This window comes from Schistocerca serialis, chromosome 4 (assembly GCF_023864345.2).
Source record: "Schistocerca serialis cubense isolate TAMUIC-IGC-003099 chromosome 4, iqSchSeri2.2, whole genome shotgun sequence".
In the NCBI taxonomy this organism is placed as follows: Eukaryota; Metazoa; Arthropoda; class Insecta; order Orthoptera; family Acrididae; genus Schistocerca; species Schistocerca serialis.
Genome location: NC_064641.1, coordinates 754,816,647 through 754,842,433, shown reverse-complemented (window position 1 = coordinate 754,842,433; position 25,787 = coordinate 754,816,647). Strand labels below are relative to the sequence as shown.

Below are 25,787 nucleotides of genomic sequence, written 5' to 3'. Positions count from 1 at the left end.
GGCCGAAGGAAAGGTCTTCGTCTCTTTTGGTGCAGATTATCCCTTGGTAACCCATTTTTTAGATTGTTCTCTGATCTCAGCAGTATAGTAATATATCCATGTTTCATCCACAGTGATGAAACGACGCTTAAAGTCTTCCTGACCAGCTGCAAACCATCCTTGCAACACTTCACACGATTCCGTTTTTGGTCAAGCGTGAGCAATCGCGGAAACCATCTTGCGGATAGCGTTCTGATGTCCAAATGTTTATGGAAAATATTATGTACCCGTTCATTCGAGATGCCCACAGCACCAGCAATCTCACGCATCTTAACTCTTCTGTCATCCATCACCATATAATGGAGTTTATCAATGATCTCTGGAGTCGTAACCTACACGGGGCGCCCAGAACGTTCATCATCACTTGTGCCCATATGGCCACTCAGAAAATTTTGAAACCACTTATAAACTGTTCTAATTGAAGGTGCAGAGTCACCGTAATGTTAATCAAGCTTCTCTTTAATCTCCTGAGGCGTTTTGCCTTTCATAAAGTAAAGTAATGTAAACGGTGCAATTGAGGCTGTTGATTATTAATTAAAATTAATAGGATTTATAATAGTTTTATCCTTTACGTAAACACGAGCAGACGTGAAGAAAGGACATAAGTGTCTGACTGGCCAGAGAGGCCCAAACTGCCTTCCCGAGAGCCAGTCTTCTCCCATGTGGGACCTCTCTGTTGTTTTGCCAACATGGTCAGTGACTGCGCACAACAGGTGAGTCGGAGCCTTGTCTAACGACCAGAAATTTGCAATTCTGCAGCACTGATTTTCGCAGATCCTGGAAGAAACCTCAGAGAACTAAGCGTTAAAAAAGAATACTTTTCAAACGACCCATTTTTGGCAATTAGTTATTGTACAAGAGCAACGAAACTAGCGAAAAAATAATTCGATTATCGGGAGAGAAAGCTTGACGGACCCAGTCGAAAGTAAGAACACGTTCAAAGTGAATTTTGCGTAACAAGAAGGAAAACATGAGACTTGGATGTACTGCTACTGTGGGAGGCTTTTCAATTGCACATGATGTGTGATAGTACAGCTTCTGCTGAAAAGTCGCACTGGAGACCGATTGTGAAGCATAATTATCGGGCCAGCGTTATTTCTGCTAGACACTTACTTCATTCTTGTCTGGCCTCGCTGCAACATTCGTGCAGTCGTGTTGTTTCATTCCCAGATCTGCGTACAAAAACGAGATGGACGTATTCGTGGATCAAGTGTGTTAGCGGCAAGACACATCAGTGTCTTCTCTGCGCGATAGCAATGGAGATACTATCGAAGACAGTGCTGCCAAAGCAGAGTTACGAAACGCAGACACCCGAAATGCCTTCACAAGAGAAGACGAAGTAAATATTCCAGAATTCGAATCGAGAACATGAGTAACGTAGTAAATATACTCGGAGTAGTGAAGCAACTCAAATCACTTAATAAAAGGAAGTCTTCTGGACCAGACTGTATCCCAATTAGGTTCCTTTCGGAGTATGCTGATGCATTAGCTCCATGCTTAACAATCATATTCAACAGTTCAGTCGACGAAAGATCCGTACCCAAAGACTGGAAAGTTGCACAGGTCAAACCCGTATTCAAGATAGGTAGTAGGAGTAATCCACTAAATTACAGTCCCATATCGTTAATGTCGATATGCAGCAGGATTTTAGAGCATATGTTGTGTTCGAACATTATGAATTACCTCGAAGAAAACGGTCTATTGACACACCGTCAACATGGGTTTAGAAAACATCGTTCCTGTGAAACACAACTAGCTCTTTATTCACATGAAGTGTTGAGTGCTATTGACAAGGGATTTCAGATCCAGTCCGTATTTCTGGATTTCCGGAAGGCTTTTGACACTGTACCACACAAGCGGCTCGTAGTGAAATTGCGTGCTTATGGAATATCGTCTCAGTTATGTGACTGGATTTGTGATTTCCTGTCAGAGAGGTCACAGTTCGTAGTAATCGACGGAAAGTCATCGAGTAAAACGGAAGTGATTTCTGGCGTTCCCCAAGGTAGTGTTATAGGCCCTTTGCTGTTCCTTATCTATATAAACGATTTGGGAGACAATCTGAGCAGCCGTCTTCGGTTGTTTGCAGATGACGCTGTCGTTTATCGACTAATAAAGTCATCAGAAGATCAAAACAAACTGCAAAACGATTTAGAAAAGATATCTGAATGGTACTAAAAGTGGCAGTTGACCCTAAATAAAGAAAAGTGTGAGGTCATCCACATGAGTGCTAAAAGGAACTCGTTTAACTTCGGTTACAGGATAAATCAGTCTAATCTAAAAGTCGTAAATTCAACTAAATACCTATGTATTACATTTACGAACAACTTAAATTGGAAGGAACACATAGAAAATGTTGTGGGGAAGGCTAACCAAAGACTGCGTTTTATTGGCAGGACACTTAGAAAATGTAACAGACCTACTAAGGAGACTGCCTACACTACGCTTGTCAGTCCTCTTTTAGAATAGTGCTGCGCGGCGTGGGATCCTTACCAGATAGGACTGAAGGAGTACACCGAAAAAGTTCAAAGAAAGGCAGCACGTTTTGTATTATCGTGAAATATGGGAGAGAGTGTCACAGAAATGATAGAGGATTTGGGCTGTAAATCATTAAAAGAACGGCGTTTTTCGTTGCGAAGGAATCTTCTCACGAAATTCCAATCACCAGGTTTCTCCTCCGAATGCGAAAATACGACCTACATAGGGAGGAACGATGACCACGATAAAATAAGGGAAATCAGAGCTCGTACGGAAAGATATAGGTGTTCATTCTTTCCGCGCGCTATACGAGATTGGAATAATAGAGAATTGTGAAGACAGTTCGATGAACCCTCTGCCAGGCACCTGAATGTGATTTGCAGAGTACCCACGCAGATGTAGATGTAGATGAACAGAACGAACACTGCCAGATTGCTTTCGTCTGTCGTGATTTGGAACAACTGCCGCCGTTGTTAAGATAGGAGCAACCAAGAGGTGAAATCGGAAGCTCTAACTAATACGGACTGACAAACAGTAGAAACGCAAACTCTTTTGTGTGTGAGTCCCACCGCATACAATTCCATCTCTGGAACTGCCCAGCTGGATCGCCGCGCCGGAGCGCTCAAGGAATTACCTTAACCTATGGGTGTCAGTTGGTCGCAGTAAGGTTTCCATTCGCAGAATTGTTTCAGACGTGCTGTAAGCACGTGGTTGCGTGCTTACACTCGTGCGAACAAATAGTCCAGCAGTCTTTTAGGCTTGGGAACGTTGAGCAGAGGCATCATGCCGGAAGTCTGCACTGTGGGAAAGGAAAACTAGCAACAGGCGGTCCCCAACAAAAGCAGTACAGGGGATAACTGTTATTATCATTTACACCAAAAATGCCAAGGAACAGTGCATTTCCGTATCTCGCTTCTCCGCACTTGACACTGGTACCAGTAAACATCTCGTAGAACTTCAATTTTTGTGCAGTCTATCTGCACCAACTGCGTATTTCTTGTATAGCAGCTTATGGTCGAAGACAGAAAAAAAAATAACTACCGAACTTTTGGCTCCTTGGGATTTCTCATTTTCCAAAGATTTACACTGCCGAGTCCAATGCAGTTGTTCCTACCACAGGACACATTGTAGTTAATGTGATATTCAGTCCAGAGACTGGTCTGATGCAGCTCTCCATGCTACTCTATCCTGTGCAAGTTTCTTCATCTCCCAGTACCTACTCGACGGTTCAATCCCGTCTCCAGCCATCCTGATTTAGGTTTTCCGTGATTTCCCTAAATTGTTTCAGGCAAATGTCGGGATGGTTCCTTTGAAAGGGCACGGCCGATTTCCTTCCCAATCCTTCCCTAACCCGAGCTTTCGCTCCGTCTCTAATGACCTCGTTGTCGACGGGACGTTAAACATTAACCTAACCTAACCTAACCTAACCCAGTACCTACTGCAACCTACGTTCTTCTGAATCTGCTTAGTGTATTCATCTCTTGGTCTCCCTCTACGATTTTTACACTCCACGCTGTCCTCCAATACAAAATTGGTGATCCCTTGATGCCTCAGAACATGCCCTACCAACCGATCCCTTCTTCTAATCAAGTTGTGCCACAAATTTCTCTTCTCCGCGGTTCTATTTAATACCTCCTCATTAGTTATGTGATCTAACCATCTAATCTTCAGCATTCTTCTGTAGCACCACATTTCAAAAGCTTCTATTCTCTTCTTGTCTAAACTATTTGTTGTCCATGTTTCACTTCGATACATGGCTACACTCCATACAAATAGCTTCACTTAAATCTATAATCGATGTTACAAAATTTTTCTCCTTCAGAAACGCTTTCCTTGCCATCGCCAGTCCACATTTTATATCCTCTCTCCTTCGACCATCATCAGTTATTTTGCTCCTCAAATAGCAAAACTCCTTTACTACTTTAAGTATCTCATTTCCTAATCAAATTCCCTCAGCATCACCCGACTTAATTCGACTACTGTACATTCCACTATCCTCGTTTTGCTTTTGTTGTTCATCTTATATCCTCTTTTCAAGACACTATCCATTCCGTTCAACTGCTCTCCCAAGTCCTATGCTGTCTCTGACAGAATTACAATGTCATCGGCAAACCTCAAAGTTTTTATTTCTTCTCCATGGATTTTAACACCTACTCCGAATTTTTCTTTTGTTTCCTTTACTGCTTGCTCAATATACACATTGAATAGCATCGGGGATAGGCTACAGCCCTGTCTCACTCCCTTCCCAACCACTGCTTCCCTTTCATGTCCGTCGACTCTTATAACTGCCATCTGGTTTCTGTACAAATTGTAAATAGCCTTTCGCTCCCTGGAATTTGCCACCTTCAGAATTTGAAAGAGAGTATTCCAGTCAACATTATCAAAAGATTTCTCTAAGTCTACAAATGCTAGAAACGTAGATTTGCCTTTCCTTAATCTATCTTCTAAGATAAGTCGTAGGGTCAGTATTGCCTCACAATGAACAATATGACAATCAGCATGCACTACGTCCAAACATGAAATTAAAGCTTCATCGCCTATAGCAAATTCATTTGACACAAATATGACCAAGCCTCGGTGTTTGATAACCATGCCAGACTTGTTCTTCACATTAACAGTCACAGGTCGTCCCTCAACAATGCGCTTCAAAATTGACGCATACGGACGCCACCTAGACCACTCAAATTCTTCAAACACAATTACATTATGAACACGGAGGCGCGTGCAGGCCAAGACGTGCCTGACCGCCTTGGACATGTTCCAGACGCTTGCGCAACGCCTCGCCGGCAGGGGTATAAAAGGCGGAGCGACAGCTTTCTGATTACAGTAGATGCTACTTCTGTTGGCGGGAAACGTCACTTTGTTAACACTGTATTGGCTATTTGGAATCTTATTGAGTATTGTGTTTCTGAAGAGCGTTTTGCACAAGGTAATTTAACATATATACATGCATATTTAAAGTTGAGTGAAGCAAAGCTTTTAACGGAGGTTAGGAGCGGTCTTGAGTTTATGTTTGGTAGTATAAGTGGTGTGTTTGATGTTCAAAAATGTAGGAGTAGGAAAACAGCTTTGATGTATATAACTAAGTATGATGTCGAACCTATTTCTAATTGTAATGATTCTGCTTTGTCTTTTAACGTTCGTGTTCGAAGGTGGGCTGAACGTACTAAGGTTATAGATTATACGGACCCTTTTTTAGTTAATAACTGGTCACGTATTCGGTTCATTGAAAAATATTTCGAATCCTTTCAGGCTAAGAAGATTATAGTGAGTTCGTTGTCCGAGTGTCATTTGCAATATAATGGCTGGGCGGGCCGCGTGGTACGCTGGTATAACCAGGCCTTTCGGTCCAAGGTGGTGCGTAAAAAACAATTGTACCTTTATGGCGACACAAGTATTGGCAAGTCCACGTTGATTGAAAAAATCGTTTCTCGTAAGCAACATATGTATCTTCCTTTTTGTTCCGAATTCGGATTTGGCGGATATGACCCCCGTGTTCATAATGTAATTGTGTTTGAAGAATTTGAGTGGTCTAGGTGGCGTCCGTATGCGTCAATTTTGAAGCGCATTGTTGAGGGACGACCTGTGACCGTTAATGTGAAGAACAAGCCTGGCATGGTTATCAAACACCGAGGCTTGGTCATATTTGTGTCAAATGAATTTGCTATAGGCGATGAAGCTTTAATTTCACGTGTGGACGTAGTGCATGCTGATTGTCATATTGTTCATTGTTTATCTATGAAGGCGGAAATGGCGTCGGACTCGTCGGATATGGAGGCCCCGTAGGAAGTTGTTTGCCTTTCGTCGGATGAAGATGAACCGCAGGGTTCGCGCTGCACGCCCGAGGCGTTGGATACGCCGTAGGTCGTCCGGGTAATTTCTGATATGATCCCAGTTGCCATAAAAAAACGCCAACGCAGACATTAGCTGTAAACAACAATCTTTATTCAGAACGTTACTGCTCCCTTGCGTTTACAAAAAGTCATATACACTCTATTTCTAAAAACAAACGTTACATATTTCACTTCACTTTGTATTACATCATTCTTAGCAGGTTCATCTCCAGCAATTTGCAAACCATTATAAAAAGGATTCACACCTTGAAATATCTTATTTCTTGGTCTACATTGGGTCTCCAAATCCGTCCATGATTTAACTTTTGAAATATCAGCACTTGTCTCGGGCTTGGAATAAGTTACAAACTGAACGCCAGATGAACGTTCCGGTCTGAGACGAAATGGACCTATTTTATTGCTACAGGCTATACGAACTTTTCCCAAAGCTCCTTGGTCTTCAAAGATTTTCTTATTTGCTCTATCATACAATGTTAAACGTTCCACTCTTACATTAATTCTATATACATATGTTACTACTTTATTAATTATTACTGATGCATATTTGTTAGCAAAAAACTTAAACTCATCTGTTATGTCATAATGTTTTAATGTAGTAAAATTCATGGCGTTCTCATCGTATTTCTCGGTGTCACAAGTTGTCTAAGGAATCCAAACTGATCTTCTCCGAAGTCGGCTTCTACCAGTTTTTCCATTCGTCTGTAAAGAATTCGTGTTAGTATTTTGCAGCCGTGACTTGTTAAACTGATAGTTCGATAATTTTCACATCTGTCAACACCTGCTTTCCTTGGAGTTGGAACAGGACACAGCCATTTTAATCCTCAGCGTTAACCTTACAGCAGACATAGGACGTCAAATTAAGTACCTTTCAGCCGTCCAGTTTACAAACTTATTTTATCTGGCTATCAGTTTCAGTGTTTTAGTACGCCATCTTCAGGCCCCTGGCCGACGCGTGGGAAGAACCTGTCTCGGTTCTCATCAAAACAATGGCTAGCAATACTGGTATTAGTAGATCTTTGCTATAGCGATCACTTCAGCAATCATCTGCTGACTGTTCTGATGAGAACCGAGGTAGAATCTTCCCACACATCGGTCAGGGTCCTGAAGATGCGTAGTAAAACGCTGAAACTGGTAGCGAAATAAAATAAGTTCGGAAACTGGACGGCTGAAAGATGTTTAATTTGACATCCTATACCGAACAGCCGAGTCCCGCAACCATCTCTAAAAAGATGGAAATACAGAGACTTACAGCAGATAAGTGTTATCTACATGCGATGCCTTGAGGTGATGCACAGACCGTCTTGTCACAACACATCGTCGTCAGTTGGTCACACCCCTGGCCTGAAAGCACCACTGGGTGGACGACAAGATCACCTCTGGTTCGCATAGCCAGTAATTTCGACAGTAGGCGCTATATTTCTGATGTATTAAGGCTAGTGGCAGTCCCTTATGTTAGAAGTCTCCGTGACATTGTTTTCCAACAAGACAACACAAGACCGCTTGTTGCCTTGCTGTCATGACCTCGTTCGACGTAGTTCAACTGTTACCCTGGCCAGCAAGTTCCCCACACATCTCATCCACTGAAAACATGTGATCATGGGTTGCCGGGAAATGGCTCTGAGCACTATGGGACTTAACATCTTAGGTCATCAGTCCCCTAGAACTTAGAACTACTTAAACCTAACTAACCTAAGGACAGCACACAACACCCAGCCATCACGAGACAGAGAAAATCCCTGACCCCGCCGGGAATCGAACCCGGGAACCCGGGCGTGGGAAGCGAGAACGCTACCGCACGACCACGAGATGCGGGCAGGGTGGGGGGGGGGGGTTGCCTGGAGAATGACACGTCAGTATTCGCCAACCGCAAAGATTGATGAACTCTGGTATGATCCAGAACTGAAACACCATGCAGTGGCGTACACTTATATGTCATCGCATCTGTATTCGGTTCCATGCCTACTCGAATTAGAGTCATTCTTGGTGCCGCAGGTGACAGCTCTATGTACTAAAATTCAGACCCGGTGCAACCTCAAATCACCCACAAAGTTGACCGTTTATTCTTTCTACAACATTATATACACTCCATAAGTAAATTTTTTTAGTTGTTATACTTGCTGGTGTTTCAGTTTTAATGTCCAGCAGTGTACTTTGGTTACTTCCCTGCAGATGGTGCACTTAATATTCGTCTAAATTAGATTTTAGCGGAATTTCCATTATTCTGCAAACACGGCTGTTGTTAGAGCTCCAAAACTAAACGATAATGATTACTTATTCATTTTTCCATTATTCCACTGATCTGTCGGTATCTGTGTTAGTACATTCGCATTATGAATGTGTGATACTTTCCATCCCTTTTGGAGCTGCAGACATCTGCAATCGACCAGTATTCCTGACAAGAAAGCACACTAAACACATTGTTATCTTGACTGACCGCCATCTTAGCAAACTGCAGTCCAACCTAAAAACTTATAACTGCTGCCCAAAGAGTGAAGAGTTGCAAAAAAGTGACTGCAGGGAAGAACACCTAAGGTTTACAACAGCTGAATATTCATGATCAGTTAAAGCGAGCCTCTGCTTGGGCATCAGGTTACAAGGATAATGACATTCCAGTCGACGCTTCCAGAATTGTATGCCACCAATTCCGGAACAGAAGTTGTGAACATTTCACACCGTGCAACAGTAATAATTTTTAAACAACTACATCTACATCTACGTCTGCAAATCACACTTAAGTGCCTGGCAGACGGTTCATCGAACCACCTTCACAATAATTCTGTGTTATTCCACTCTCGAACAGTGCCCGGAAAAAACGAACACCTGTATCTTTCCGTGCGAACTCTAATTTCCTTTACTTTATTATGATGATCGTTTCTCCCTATGTAGGTCGGCGTCAGAAAAATTGGAGGAGAAAGTTGTGATTTAAATTTCGTGAGAAGATTCCGCCGCAACGAAAAACGCCTTTTTTTTAAGGTGTCCACCCCAAATCCTGTATCACGTTCTTGACACTCTCCTATTTTGCGATAATATAAAACGTCCTTCTGTTCATTGAACTTCCTCGATGTACTCCTTCTAAAAGACGATGGACAAGCGTAGTGTAGGCGGTCTGTTAGTAGATCTCTTGCATTTTCTAAGCGTCCTGCCAATAAAACGCCGTCTTTGGTACGCCTTCCCCACAACATTTTCTATGTGTTCCTTCCAATTTAAGTTGCTAATAATTGTAATTCCTAGGTATTTATTTGAATTTACGGCCTTTAGATTAGACTGATTTATAATTTCGCTTCCCGCACCCGAGTTCCCTGGTTCGATTCCCGGCGGGGTCAGGGATTTTCTCTGCCTCGTGATGACTGGGTGTTGTGTGATGTCCTTAGGTTAGTTAGGTTTAAGTAGTTCTAAGTTCTAGGGGACTGATGACCATAGATGTTAAGTCCCATAGTACTCAGAGCCATTTGAACCATTTTTTTGATTTATAATTTAACCGAAGTTTAACGGGTTCCTCTTAGCACTCATGCGGATGACCTCACACTTTTCATGTATTTAGGGTCAACTGCCAATTCATGCACCATTCAGATATCTTTTCTAAATCTTTTTGCAATTTGTTTTGATCTCCTGATGAGTATATTGGGCGATGAAGGACAGCGTCATCTGCAAACAACCTAAGGCGGCTACTCAGATTGTCCCCTAAATTCTTTATATAGATAAGGAACAGCAGAGGGCCTATAATACTACCCTAGGGAACGCAACTCGATTACTTTCCGTCAGTTACTACGAACTGTGACCTCTCTGACAGGAAATGACGGTTCAAATGGTTCAAAAGACCTAACTAACCTAAGGACATCACACGCATCCATGCCCGAGGCAGGATTCGAACCTGTGACCGTAGCGACTGAAGCGCCTAGAACCGCTCGGCCACTCCGGCCGGCTAGGAAATCACGAATCCAGTCACATAACTGCGGTGTTAGTCCACAAGCACGCAATTTCACTACAAGCCGCTTGTGAGGTGCAGTGTCAAAAGCCTTTTGGAAATCTGTTAGAAACCCATTTTAAATAGCACTCAAAACTTCGAGTGTATAAAGAGCTAGCTGTGTTTCACAAGAACAATATTTTTTTAAATCCGTGTTGACTGTTTGTCAACAGACCGTTCTCTTCGAAGTAATTCATAACAGGCGATAGACTAGATCAGAGAGTGATTCAATGAAAGAATCTCCTCGTATACTGACTGAGAAACCGAGCGAGGTGGCGCAGTGGCTAGACACTGGAGTCGCATTCGGGAGGACGACGGTTCAATCCCACGTCCGGCCACCCTGAGTTAGGTTTTCCGTGATTTCCCTAAATCGCTCCAAGCAAATGCCGGGATGGTTCCTTTCAAAGGGCACGGCCGACTTCCTTCCCCGTCCTTCCCTAATCCGATGAGGCCGATGACCTCGCTGTCTGGTCTCCTTCCCCAAAACAACCAACCAACCGACTGAGAATGCTGCCTTGTGTTTGTATCAACAGTCCAGTAAATACATCGTGCATTCTGAATTATGTTATACATTAGCAACTTTCTTTTGCAGTGGATCATTATATTGGAGAAGGTACTGAGGTGTGTCGCGTGTTGCTTTCCAGCTGGTGGAGATCGTGGGCTCGGTGCTCGATCGTCCTCTGATCAAGCAGGAGTTCACCGGCAGGTATGACGCCATCGTCGACATGCTGGATGCCGAGGTCACCACCTCAGAGGTAAAGCTGCTAAAATATTTCTGCAAAATGTGTTAATTTGTTCGACATTATAGCCTACCACTTGGTAAGCACGCTGATTAAAAAATTAATCACCCTAGGAAACTTCACGCTAAACCATGTAGCATTATCCTTGATAATGGCCTTCATTCGGGAAAGGAGAGAGGCCGGTATACGGTAGCCAGCTGAAACCATTCTACGATTAGATTCATTGAAGCTGCCGAATTGTGGGGATGTTGATTGTATATTGTCATCCACTGTTCCGAATGTCCACATCCATTTTCTGTTGCAATAGAGTTCCACTCACACCAACGCGGGACGGCAGGAGCGGGAAATTTGCTACACGTGTTTGCGCTGCGCGATGTGAGCCCGTACAGCCACGCACGGCTGCGTCCCAGTCACAGTTCGCATCGTGCACGGTATTTCCCGCGTTCCGCATCCGTGTCGCAAGCCGAGAAGCTCCTTACTCTCGTCAAGCAATACCCACTTCTGTATGACCTCAGTAATGAGGATTACAGGAACAACAGGAAGAAGCAAGTGTTGTGTACATAGTTCCGCGTGGTCAGCGCATACACAACTTTCCCACTAGAGCGCAACCCGGCTAAGCCCAACAGCGCAGGCGCAGCGATCGTCCGTCTCCGCACAACGAGTTGGCGCTGCCATAGAGACGGACTTAATTCTGCTCCCGCCGATCCGCGTATTAATATGTAACGCAGCCAATGAGATTGCTCCTAATGTAGAACCTTTTCTCTTCACGGATCACACTTGCGCAGTGATACATGAACGCGCGAGGTATTATAATGAGTGTACAGACCTCCGATTAGTCAGTCTGCATTTGTCTGCACCAGTCTGTACCAGTCTGCATTAGTCTGTACCAGTCTGTACGAGTTCTACATTTGTCTGTACCATTATATAGTCAAGTTTCAGTCTGTGCCTAATAACATTACCATATTCCTGTACTTAGCCATGAAGATAAATATATAGACACTTTGGTCAAGTATAGAGGTATATGTGAGAATAAGATTAACGTACCAATACCAAAGGAACTTCATATTTTCAATTGTAAATAGCATCCAGAACCAAGTTAAGTAATTTTTATGCTTGTTATTATTTTAATAAATTTGTGTGAAAATTAATCAAGTTCTGTTTAAAGTTGGTCACCGCCAATCTGCTACTCTAAGCGTGCAAGTGGCATTTCTATCGTCTGACCTAACGGCAGAAGATAAACACGCCACGATAAGACCACGAGACATATTGCTGACACTCGCCTATTCGTTAGAATGACAAGTCAAATAATCTGATAGTGTGTGTACCGAAGGTCTTACAGCACGCACACCACAAGTAGTTTTGTCAAAAACTGACATTTTGAGCCTGTGCCTGGGTACAAAATATAGGTTGACTCTTACACAGAAGATTACAGCAATCAACCACTTTTTACAATGCTATTTATTTATTTAAACAGCGCCGTTAACGGTTTCGAACCGACAGATTCACTTAGACGGCTAGTCCACGTTTTACGTTAGATTTCGCCTTTTGTTTCCACAACTGACGCGAAATGGCGCCGATTCTTCATCGTAAGCAACCGAAACATCTTCCCTTTAATAATAATAATTTGTTTTCATCACTTAAGATCGTTGTAAGGCACAATTACAGCTAAAAAAACGCTGTTTGGCATCTGTTTTTGGTTGTAGGGCACCACCACACCAAGGAAATTTCGTCAGTTGGGAAAACAAAAGGCTAAATCCAATGTAAAACGTGAACTATCCGTCTGAAGACGAACCTTTCGGTTCGAAACCGGTAACGGTGCTGTTTAAATAAATAAATAGCTTTGTAAAAAGTGGCTGGTTGCGGTAATCTTCTGTGTAAGGGTCAACCTATAACAGGAAGAAGGGTGGAGGATATGAGATCACATTGGGAAGCAGCTTAGTGAAGATGATAAGTACATAACTATTTTCAACTTCAGTTTTTGTACAAGTTTTAAATTACATTGATTAAATTTATCAAAATTATTGATTGAGATAATTTACACTCTTTTCGAGTATGTGAAACGTCGAAACTGTGGCTCTCGTCTTGAATCGTGTTCCAAATCTTGAAATGCATTTGTTCAATGTTCTGCTGGCTCCAGTAATTCAAAATTTTCGTCTTCATTGCCTATTGTTCTTAAATAGTTCTGAAGAATACAAGTTCTACGTACAATTAACGTGTCATTGTTGACAGGAAGTTCAATTGGTCTATAAAAAATTCTCAACTTTTCAGCTAAAATCCCAAAGGCATTTGCTACAACTCTTCTCGCTTTGAATAACCTTTTACTATAAAAGTTTTTCCTTGCATCTTGTCTCGATTGTCTATAGGGAAGTGGTCTCAAATACATTCCTTTAGTGTAAGGCCTTCATCACCTATAAGAACATAAGAACAGAAATCGTCTTGCTTAGGAAGGCTTTTCTTTCTTGGCACGTTCATTTTGAAACTTCCAAATCTTTTTCGCTTGTTTGAAGGTCCAAAAATATCTCTGTCACTGTTTTTCCCGTAACCTCCAATGTCAATACATAAAAAATTGCAATCTGCTCCAATGATTGCCAAAAGAACTATAGAATACTTTTTTAAGTAGCGGTGGTATTTAGAGTCACTGTTATTTGGACATTTCATACTTACATGTTTTCCGTCAATACTGCCATTGCAAATTGGAAATCCTCACATTGTTTCATATTTTTCAGCAGACGTCTTCCAGGTTCCCTCTGTTGGTGAATGCACCTGCATTTCCTGCATTCGCTCACACATTCCTTTACAAAATTCTGTAACAACCAGCTGTTGAAAACTCGACGCGAAAACTGTGTCCGATTGTGCTACAGGAATCACCAGCGGCCAAATACCTGAAATATTTTTTTTAGGTGAACAGCTTAAACAGAAGTGGAGGAATATAAGAGATGCTTATGGCAGGTATCTGAGAAGTAAAAAGAATAAACCAGGTGCAGGTACCCAAAAATCTATGCAAATTGGCAGTTGGCCCCGCGTATGGAGTTTTTTGTTTTTGTCGATATCGTATCGAATATTGAAGATGAAGAAAGTAACCAAAATCGGCATGAAATTCATAGGACACATGTTAATGAAGAGGAACAATATGAAGAACAACCGCCTGAAGATGTAGCTTCGTAACCTCAAGGTGGAAATATTGATCCTGTGGACATATTACCAAAAAATAGTTCTACGAAGCGTAAGCTAACAGCAAAACAGCTCGTACCAGAAGAAAAGTGTTCGAGTAACGTTGTTGTAGAGTACCTAAAAAGTAAAACAACTGACCCAAATGTGGATGACGTTGACATTATTTTTCCATGCTACACCCAGACTCTGAAGCAATTTTCACCAAACAGGCAGGCGAACATTAAAATTTCCACAAAACATGGCTGAAGAAGAAATGCTGCATTAACAGGAACAAATATTCCCTTCTGAATGTTCGCTCTCATATCTTCGACGTTGCTCGAGTTCCTCGCATGCCGCTCAATCTCTACCATTTCCTGAACTAACAACACAGTATAATCAGTCATCAGAAGTGAGACCATTTATAAAAGAATTACAACTCATGTTCCATGTATTTTGTACATTACCATATCAATAAATTTTATTTAATTAAGTAAATATAGCAAAATCAAAAAACTGCCAAAATTTTTCCATACGTGGGGCCCACTGTCATTTTGTATTTTTTTGATACTTTGACCTGTTTTGGGCTTCTTGGTTCTCAAACACTTGCCATATGTGTCCCTTATATTCCTCCATTTCCTCTTAAGGTGTTCACCCGAAAAAAGGTTTTAGGTATTTTGTCACTGGGCATTCCTATACTACAACAGGACACAGTTCGCATCAAGTTTTCAATAGTTGTACACGATGTAAAGCAATGTGTAAGCGAATACAGGAAATATAGGTGCATGATCCAACAGAGGGAATATGGAAGATCTCTGCTGCATAGTATGAAACAGTGTGAGGGTTTTCAAATTTCAGAGAAAGTATTTATGGAAAAAAAGAAATTATCAAATCATTTCATCGCTACATGTCATTGTAAGACGTTCTTCAGGGCATGTTGGCTCACAATTAGTATATTCAAGACACATAGGAATTAAAGGCATTAACTACCATTGGGCACTGATTTATATCAATGAGGAAAGTAAAAAATTTGTGTCAGACTACGATTTGAACCCGGATGTCCTGCTTACTAGGCAGAGGCGCTGATCACTATGCCATATGGGCTCATGGGTCCACAAAACTTCACGGACTATCCTAGCACACCTTTTAGTGAGTGGATGAGTTCGGAATTAGAGTGTGATAGGAGGCGTGCTCTAGTGCAGTACATGCAGCCAGGTGTGTTGACCACTGTGTCCGGACGGCGAGTGGCCAGCACATCTTCCTAGAAATCAGGATTCCAGGGTTCAGATCCCAGTCAGGCACAAATTTTCAACTTTCCCCATCGATATAATAAATGACTACCAGCAGCTAATGTCTTTAATACCTTTGTGTCTTGATTCATAATGGCAATTCGATCAGTATGGTCTCTGTTCTTTTGGACAAGTCCATAAGAACAGACACCACATATACGTAGTTGGTGTATTGCTTTTTAATGTCATTCTTAATTAAATTACAAATTTAATCAAAACAGTCAGGTGTCATTCTGAAGTAAATGTAAAATCTTTTAATATCTCTACGGAGCGCAGACATGGGCGTATGATATTCCTCGAAGTTGTACGTTTTGTATTAATTTCATGTAGGCCTATTGTTATTCTTAGTTTCGTGAAAAAATAAAATTTATAACAAACAAGGTATAGTCTGGTAATTTATTGTCTTATTGCTTATTATTCTAATGACTTACTTAGCACAATGATCCTCTTTAGCTAGAGCTAGTAACGAGAGCCTTTTCTTCACCTGAAGACATTAAGTAAAACACAATCTTAGCTCAAATTTTTAAAAAAAGTTTATTATTTTGAGTGAAACTCCCGTATAGGAAACGTTTCCCGACAATTACACAGGAAGAAGCCTAGAAAATGACATTCCCGTTCCCACTGAGGGGACACTGTCACGCACGTGAAGTGGGATTCTCGCTCCTGCTCTCCCGCTTTGAGATGAGTGGACTTTAAGACTGAGTGACTTAGCGGGCCTGTCGACCTGTGATAGGGTACTTGGTTGTTCGTCCAACCAGAAACTTATGCGTGCGGCCCTGCGAACCCGGCTGTTGTCTTCTTAGAAGGCAGGAGAGTCCACAGTAAACTTATCTGCTACTATGGATAGGACAGGACAACACTTGGTCACAGAGAATGTTACGAAAACATTTTTTTCATTCATTTCCATGGGTCCAAGTCGTGTTGTGGAAAGCCGCCACTAAACATCACAGAATCACCCCTGGTGTCAACTACACCTTCCACGCATCACCGATTAAGCACATTGCACCTACAGTGCACTCGACGCCTTTCGTAATTTCAAAAAGCAAAATCAGGACTCGTCCGCCCACATTAACTCGCCTCCATCCAGCTACTCTCAAGTTTCTATGGAGTTTGGCCCAGTGAAGAGGGTGAAGCTTTTTTGTTTTGCCACCGTGAGAACCCCAAAATGCCCATTGAGCCACTCCTTTTACAATGTTGCCTCGGAAAGTCGTTGAAAGGCATCCGCATTCACTGACAGCAACAATTTCTGTGATGGTGAAAGCACTCTGATTGACACTGCGTGACAGTCGCAGATGCACCAGTTCACCGTCAAGGCCAACAGTGAATGGTCACGTGAGTGTCTGGTGCCAATTCAGTACCATCTACTGCTACCAGTGTGCTTGTTTAACGGCGTGACTGGTGTCATATTTTACGCAGGACACATTTCCTCACAACTATTTCGTTTCGATTACCTCATGTCGCTGTGATAACAAATAAAAGAATTATTAACATTATACGATGGATGTTCAGTAACTACTGCAACGCAGTTTTTTTGTGAAAGCATGTTGGTTTTATTCAGAATACAAATGTACCATATTACTCCCCACTCTTTGGTTACAGAACCCCATTTTGAAACATAATTTCCGGCAACGCGACGGCCTAGTAGCACCTTACTGGAAAGGCTTGTATGCCCGTATGGTATCACTCTACTAAACGACGTCGGAGCTGCATTAATAATCTCTGCCTCATCGACGTACTACTTCTCATTGAATGCACCCTTCATTGAGCCAACATAAGGCCGTCGTAAGGTGCGAGTCTGGGCTGTAGAATGGATGAGAAGGAACAGCCTAATGAAGTTTTGTGAGCTACTCTCGGGTGCGCCGACTTGTGGGTGGCCTTAAACAGTAACGGGAAAGGAAAAGTTCGTTTGCATTTTTTGGCGAAGAACACGCTGAAGTCGTTTCTTCATTTTCCTGATGGTAGCACAGTACACTTCGAAGTTGATCGTTGCACCATGAGGAGGGCGTCAAACAGAATAACCACTTCAGACTCCCAGAAGAGCATTACCATGCCTTTATGGGCTGAGATTGCGACTGTGAACTTTTTCTTCGGAGGAGAGGTTATGTGGCAACACTGCACGGACTGCCGTTTTGTTTCCGATTTAAAGTGCTGAACCCATGTTTCAGCGCCTGAGACGATATTCGACAAAAAATTGCTACGATCAGCCCCGTAACACGGAAACACTTCCGCACAGATGCTCTGTCGTTGCCCTTTATGGTCTTCTGATAGGCGAAAAGGAATCCTGGTGACACACACCTTTGAGTGCCCCAACGAGTGGACAAGTGTGTCAGCACTACCAACAGAGGCGTCCAGTTGTGCAGTGAGGTGTTTAACTGCGACCCATCGATCACTTCGAATGAGAGTGTCCGCACGTCCCAACACTGCAGGAGTCACAGCTGTGTGCCGCACGCGTGTGATCGGTGAGGTTTGCGCGACGTTTTTGCGATAGTGACAGGCCCCTCGCCCAACGACTCACAGTGCTTTTGTTCACTGTCTGATTACCCAAGACATTCTGCAAGCGCCTATGGCAATTGCGGAGCTCTGTTGCTATTAGCAGACACAACCCAGCCCCAATAAGAAAAGAAATTGAGAAAAAGGAGATTTTTTAAATATTCTTAATAATTATGATTTATACTGTGAAGGAACGCAGCTCGCTGTCATACTCACCAAAGATGGTGATACGAGGTAGCGCAGAACCGCGATTCATCGTTTAACACTGTACGAAGACATTCATCACCAGTCCATGCTTCCTGGCCAACTGCAATTGAGCAGACAAACGGCAGCCATTTGCGTAGATTGTTATCGATATATTTTTTAAATACCTGTGTTTTACGTGTTTTTATTATGTTAAGTTCAACTGCAGTGACTTAACAGATAGTTTCTCCTATACTGACGTCAACACACTGACGGAAAAATGCAACTGCTGATCGTATACTCCATTTTGTAATCAGTGAAATAATAAAACATACTACCTCAACCCGTGAAATTTCGTTTCCTTTGATCCTCCCCCTCCCGTGTGCTTCCTTAATGTACGAAGGGCAGTCCCTCATAACCTAATTTTCACCGTTCAGGTGCCAAATTGAACAGCAATCAGCTCTAAAAAAAAAAAAAAAAAAAAAAAAAAAACGCGATTTTGGTGCCAGCGTGTAAACATAACCAGTCGTATCAGGCGAGTCTCACAGCCTGTCACGAATAATACACGAGGACCGTTGTAGTGGACTCATTTTCCATGACTAACCGACTGATACAACAATGTCACGCTTGTAAAAATGACATAAGGATTTGGCGCTGACCATGACTGGTACACGTCAGATGTCGCTTTCGTAGCAGTGCACAAGGCGCTGGCTGTAAAATCTCAAACTCTAAGTGTTCCAGCGGCCGGTCTCACTCATAGCACGGACGGAACACGGTATCATCCTTGCCCCCCCTCCAAAACCCAAAGATGGTGGTGCGAGGTAGTGCAGCACCGTGATTCATCAGGCCACGGAAACATTCCAAACGAAGCTGTTTGCTTCGTGTTGTTAACTGCAGCCAACGCATGGAACGGTAATTCGCTAGCCTATCCGCTGCTAGTTTCTGACTAATGGTCCGGGATGACACAGTATGTTGCAGAGTCCATTACTTGTTGGACGGCTGACCCACACGTGAAGAGGCTACGATGTGCTTGGTGCACAGTACGGTGTTCCTAGCTTGTGGTCGTCCAGCACCTTGACTACCAGTATGACGGCTCTCACGTTCCCATACAATCCAGCATCAGGGCAGTCAGAACAAACGCTCCACAAGTCTGTATGCTGCACGTTTCGAGCAGATGGCAATATGGAGACGCACAATGAGGATTCTGTCAGGTGCTGATAACAGTGTCTGTCATCAGTACTCGACATCTGCATGTCTTTCCCAGTAATCACTCAACATGTCTCGCTGTTCAGCCCCTCACCCAGGAATCTGGAGTACGAAGTTTCTATTCATTATAGAAATTTCATGTACTTCTAAAAGTAACTGGACAACTAGCAATTCTCTGGAATATAGTATGTTCTCTGTATCACCTACCAAATTTAGTTGTGGCATGACAAGAGGTGTCATCAACCAACTCATTTACATAAAAATGGCCATTTTAGCGTCTCGCCTCTCCCTTGATAAACTTTTTCGGATGCCCACGATTCCGCCGGCTGTTGCAGGAGCTGTACGAGGAGCAGATGGGTCAGCTGCAGCGGTGGGGCTTCATGCCGGTGGACAAGTGCATGCCGCCCGTGGCGGGCGCCCTGCGCTGGTCCGAGATGCTCCGCAAGCGCATCTCGGCGCCCGTCAACTCATTCGTCGCCTTGCAGCACCCGTAAGTACACGACCACCTCACCCCACTGCACACGACATTAGCACTTGCTCGTATCGAACGACTAACAAGACATGTATTCTCAGCGTTGGGTAGTTTCAACAAATAGGGTAAATTAACGTTACTTCATGATATCTAGTTAATCCGTGGTAGTTCGTATTTCCCCATTCACAAAGTTGCCTGAACTCCGAAAAGTTTCAAGATTTCGCCAACAGATGTCAGAAGAATACAGGACTCCAACGAGCTCTGACACGCCATCTTTTATCCCTTATACAAGATTTTGGACATTCTTTCTTGAATACTTGGGTGGTGGTCATTTTCCTTCAGTGAGATCAGTAGTGGGCATATTATTTTCATATGAACAGAATTTTCGGTTCAAAAATTGCGTATTGACATACCGGGTGATCAAAAAGTCAGTATAAATTTGAAAACTGAGTAAATCACGGAATAATGTAGATTGAGAGGTACAAACTGACACACATGCTTGGAATGACATGGGGTTTTATTAGAACCAAAAAAATACAAAAGTTCAAAAAATGTCCGACAGATCGCGCTTCATCTGATCAGAATAGCAATAATTAGCACAACAAAGTAAGACAAAGCAAAGATGATGTTCTTTACAGGAAATGCTCAATATGTCCACCATATTCCTCAACAATACCTGTAGTCGAGGAATAATGTTATGAACAGCACTGTAAAGCATGTCCGGAGTTATGGTGAGGCATTGGCGTCGGATGTTCTCTTTCAGCATCCCTAGAGATGTCGGTCGATCACGATACACTTGCGACTTCAGGTAACCTCAAAGCCAATAATCTGGGGACCTGGGAGGCCAAGCATGACGAAAGTGGCGGCTGAGCACACGGCATCACCGAACGACACGTGCAAGAGATTTTTCACGCGTCTAGCAATATGGTGTGGAGCGCCATCCTGCATAAACATCGTACGTTCTTGCAGGTGTTTATCAGCCAGGCTGATGATGATGCGATTCTGTAACATATCGGCGTACCTCTCACCCGTCACGGTAGCAGTTTTGCTGTCCAGCGCCATCTGTCGGACATATTGTGACCTTTGTATTTTTTTCGGTTCGAATAAAACCCCATGTCATTCCAAGCATGTGTGTCAATTTTTACATCTACATTATTCCGTGGTTTATTACGTTCTCAAATTTTACTGACTTTTTGATCACTCGGTAGACTGAAGGTAAGACACTAGTGCATCACATGTAAAAATTGGATTCATGTAACATTAAAGGTTTACAATGTGGAAGCTTAGTGTTGCATCCGTTTTTCTTGGGTTTTGCGAACAGTGATGGTGACCAAGTGGAGAAAAGATTTACGCTCCTATTGATTTGAAACTCTTAACAAGCATTGCGGCTGATGAAGGAATAAGTAAACATTTTCGGATCCCGTAAGGAGTGTGAAACTTTTGGCCTATCGAGATAGTGAGACTGTTGCAAAAATAGAAAGTCCGTGTTATGTCGCTTGAAATGGAAGTAAAAGTTATTAAATATGTGATCATTATGTAGTCTTTAGGTTTCGGACTTTCTGCTTGTAAAATTCGACCCAGGGGTCATAGGCTCTCTGAAACAGGAGGAATTAACCACCCGTGTTTAAAAGTAAAGGAAATTGCTGTCTAGTACTGGTGGGATAAATTGAAACAAAGATACGGTTTAACCCTCAGGACACCAGAAAATTTTTCACTTGTGAGCTCTTCTACGGCATCGATATTTTATTGTAAAAAAGCTAATGGCTGAACGTAATAAATGAAGTAAGTTCTCACGGCTTTGGAGATGTGATGAAACAGGGTTTTCATTCGTTCTCCGGTGACTGGGGAGCCACCAGAGCTCATTTCTTTGTGGTATAAATGTCTCCAGCATGAGCATCGTCCCAATGATGATGAGGATGAAAAACTAACTAAATCAGCCAAGGTACCACCAGTTCGTCTTTCCCCAAAAGACTGGACAAATGTGGAAATATTTCAGGAATGGTTCAAGCAGTTATTGGAAAACATTCCCCCTTATCGACCGATGACTCCGGAAACGCTGCTCATGACATTCCAAAACCTAGTACCTACTGTGACTTTACCGGCGCACACCACTCGTCTTCTTCAGCTATTGGCCATGGGTGTTTATAAGGCGTTAAAGGAAACTTAGAGGAAGCAGTTGGTCTTTTTCTTGCCTAAACTTCCTGGAAAAAACCAGATTGCCATGATTTCAACAGGCTCTTAGCCAATGCTTATTCTGACGCCTTCCAAACCACCATTAATCTGTAATACATTTTTCAAAACCTAGAATATTCCCATATAACAAAGCTGGTGTTCCAAATGATGCTCTGTATCCATTCCTTGTCACTCAGCAACGACCATCAGGAAAGATTGATACAGTAGGAGACGTTTAAAAACTTCCCATAACGTATCGGAAAGAATCAAAAGGAAGGAATAATGTTACTTCGGAAGAAAATGATTCTGCAAATAAACCTAGGTTCAAATGAGGTTCAAAAATTGCAGTTGTTTCAAAGAAAATGCCTTTTTTGCATGCTGCAAATCGAAATTTTTATTTTATTTATGCACCCAGACGCGTTTCGCCTTTTTTACAAGGCATCTTCAGTGGGTGTCCTGAATTATTACATGATTTGTCCATTTTTACACATAGGTTATGGTTTCACATCCAGGTTATAGATTTAAAAACTATTCCTTAACATTTTTATATGAAATCGAAAGGTCCTTGCAGGTAACGCCTAATTCATTGTTCAAAAAGGCCGCTGATGACAGTGTGGTGCATCTGATGACGTAAATAATATGACTGGGGCAAAATAAATGGAATTTATGGTATCAAGAAAAGTGCCAGAAATTGATAGACAAAGTCTACTTTATGGGTGTCAAATTTCTGACAAGTAACTGCAAAAATGTTAGTTTTATGTAAAAAGGCTTTCTTTCATTTTTTATAATAGTCTCATACTGCTTAGTCTTAAACGACATCTGGTGAAGTTCATTTTTCGTGATTAAATAGTCGCATCTATAGAGGAAGTATGATATATTAGTGAATTATTTTGCTATCACAGACTAACTTGAATATCACAATGTTATGAGCTTTCACTAGCACATTTTGCAGATTAATTTTAAGTAGTTCTAATATAGAAACTTCTTACTATCATCATCAGAATTTGTTGATAACGTATTTTTCTTGTCACAGAAAAGAAACATATATACATAATCCAATATTATGACCATGTGGAAAAAAACTGTAGTGTGACTATACAAAATCAGTAATTGTGCATATCTGTTAACTTTTGTTTATTTTCTATTGAGTATGTGGTTTCAAACATCCCATGAGAATATTGTTTAATGACTGGTAAAGTTGGTACACTGGTGTATTCTTTGAGTTAACACTCAGTCTAGCTGGAGAGTTAGGTTCATGGACTTTAGTTTTGCTTTGAGTCTGGGGGATAGTGGTGGCCATTAATGTGGAATTTTTTGTTGTTTATGAGATAGGAATAAGTTGTATTAGTTAAGCATTTTCTTTATTTTTCTCTGGAATCCAACCTCTAAATTCCAGAAAAATTGAAGAAACTGATTAACCAATCTAACTGCCTCCTATCTGATAAATAAGTAGAAAAGTTCACATTCATAAACGCCACTGACTCCAAACTCAGTGCACAATCAAAGATCCACAAACCTAATTGTCTAGGTAGACTGATTGTTAACTGCAAGCATACACCAGCATACAATCTTTACCAACTATTAAATAACATTCACAGGGAATTTTACACTTAGAAACCACATACTCCATAAACACGAGTTAACAACGCTCATAAAAGATGTAAAAATCCCCAGAGAAGCTAGATCTGCCTCATCTGACATTGTTAACCTATTCACAGATCTACCTATCAAAGAGACAATTGAAATTATTAGAAGAAACCTCATCAAGCACAAAAAACTAACCATACAAGAAATTTTGGAGTTGGTCAGTTTGCTTCAGCTAGTACTATCTTACAGCTGCACCTCATTTAATGATAAAACCTACCAACAGAAAGAAGGTTTGGCTAAGGGAAACAACATGTCAAGCTATTTGGCATACATCTTCATCAACTACTTAGATAATAATTTTTCTGAAGGGAAAAATAAACTTGCTGAAAAAATTGTTTATTACAGAAAATATGTGGATGACACCTTCCTCCTGTCTGAAGGCACAAAATATGAACTTGACGAACTTCTTTCATTATTCAGTTCACTGCACAATAAAACAGAGTTCACAGCTGAACATGAAAGAAACCAGTCTATAAATTTCTTTGACTTCAAAACTGTCAACAGCAAGAACACACACACACACACACACACACACACACACACACACACACACACACACACACAGATATATATATATATATATATATATATATATATATATATATAAAACTGACCTACACTGATACCATAGTACACAAATCATCACACCATCACACCATCCTAATCACATAAGTATGCTGCATTTAGATCCATGTTGATCACGGCACACACACTTTACGTATAAAACCCAAAGCACTAACAGAAGAAATGTATACCATCAAAGCAATTACTATAAATAATGGGTATTCAGAAAAATCAGTTGACAGACTATCCAACAACATACAAACCAACTTGGGTAATAGAAGCACTACATGATTAACAACTGATGCAATACATATTTTCACAAACATTCCCAATTTAGACATAGCATCACAAAAATTCCTAACTTAGAAACAGTAACATTATAGTAACCTTCTCCTCAAACAACAAACTTGGACACCCTTTACCTCACACACTAAACATCAACACCCAACAAAAGAAGGCAGTGGATTATATAAAGTACAAAGTAACAGTCACCCTACATTTCACTGAGGCAAAACAACAAGTATTTTCCCTATACATTATGAGCAACACACCGATTCTTTTAGACTTAACCAACACCCAACAAAAGAAGACAGTGGATTATATAAAGTACAAAGTATCAGTCGTCCTACATTTCACTTAGGCAAAACAAGAAGTATTTTCCCTGTCCATTACGAGCAACACACCGATTCTTTTAGACTTAACCACCTTGAGATATCCATAATCGCTAACAACATGTACCTAAACAGACACAGACTGCATGACATTCATAACAGCCTAACTGTACTCCACACAAAAATAATCTTACAAATTTTGATCTACTAGAACAATTAGACACAATGTTACACAGAGAAAAACATTCTGAAAACGGTTTGAATGAATTAATGGAGTTTAGTAGCCTCAGGTTTTTCAGTAGTTTTAAAAGTTTATGTTTTCCTATAGAAACACATATTTAATATTGCAAACATTTGATAACATATGTGACATATTCACAAAAAGATTATAAATAAATTATGTATAATTAATAATATTACAACTTCGTACCTCCTTTGAAATAGTATAGTTCAATTCTTATATCTTGGCGCCTCGCGCATGCCCGCCCAGACGCTGGAGATTGCTGCGTTGCCAGTTGCACACGACGCACGCGCCAATAGAAGCAGCGCCATAGTATAGCATAGTTCGCAAGCTTACGTGTAGGGGGGGGGGGGGGGGCGCGCAGTTCATGAAGTAAAGCCACCACGGCCGCATTAACCCTTTCGCTGCTACAAAGACGTGCTCTCTGCATTCCGCGCTGTGCGCGATTTTGTCACTGCACTGCTCGCCTGTGCAGACACATTGTGTTCCGACTGCTTTGACACTCTTTATCATTCGATTCCACAAAAACTATTTGGCTCAAAAATTAGATTTTTACCTATCTTCTTGACTGATACCTTCCCCCCATAAATGACTTAATTTTGTTTCGATGTTCAACGCAGTTATTATGCAGCATTAAATATAGTAAACCTTTGCACGAAATTTTCAAGAGTTTGCAGAGGTAAAAGTCCACAG

The 25,787-nt window shown here is 41.6% G+C and overlaps 1 protein-coding gene across 1 annotated transcript in view; it reads left to right on the top strand.

Annotated features, from left to right (window-relative positions):
- Nucleotides 1–25,787, top strand: part of LOC126474748 (dynein beta chain, ciliary-like) — a 734,368-nt gene that overhangs the window by 82,329 nt on the left and 626,252 nt on the right. The window contains exons 10-11 of the mRNA XM_050102225.1: nucleotides 10,977–11,087; nucleotides 19,723–19,877. Of these exons, the coding sequence (XP_049958182.1) occupies nucleotides 10,977–11,087; nucleotides 19,723–19,877 (266 nt within the window). The remainder of the gene's footprint in view (nucleotides 1–10,976; nucleotides 11,088–19,722; nucleotides 19,878–25,787) is intronic.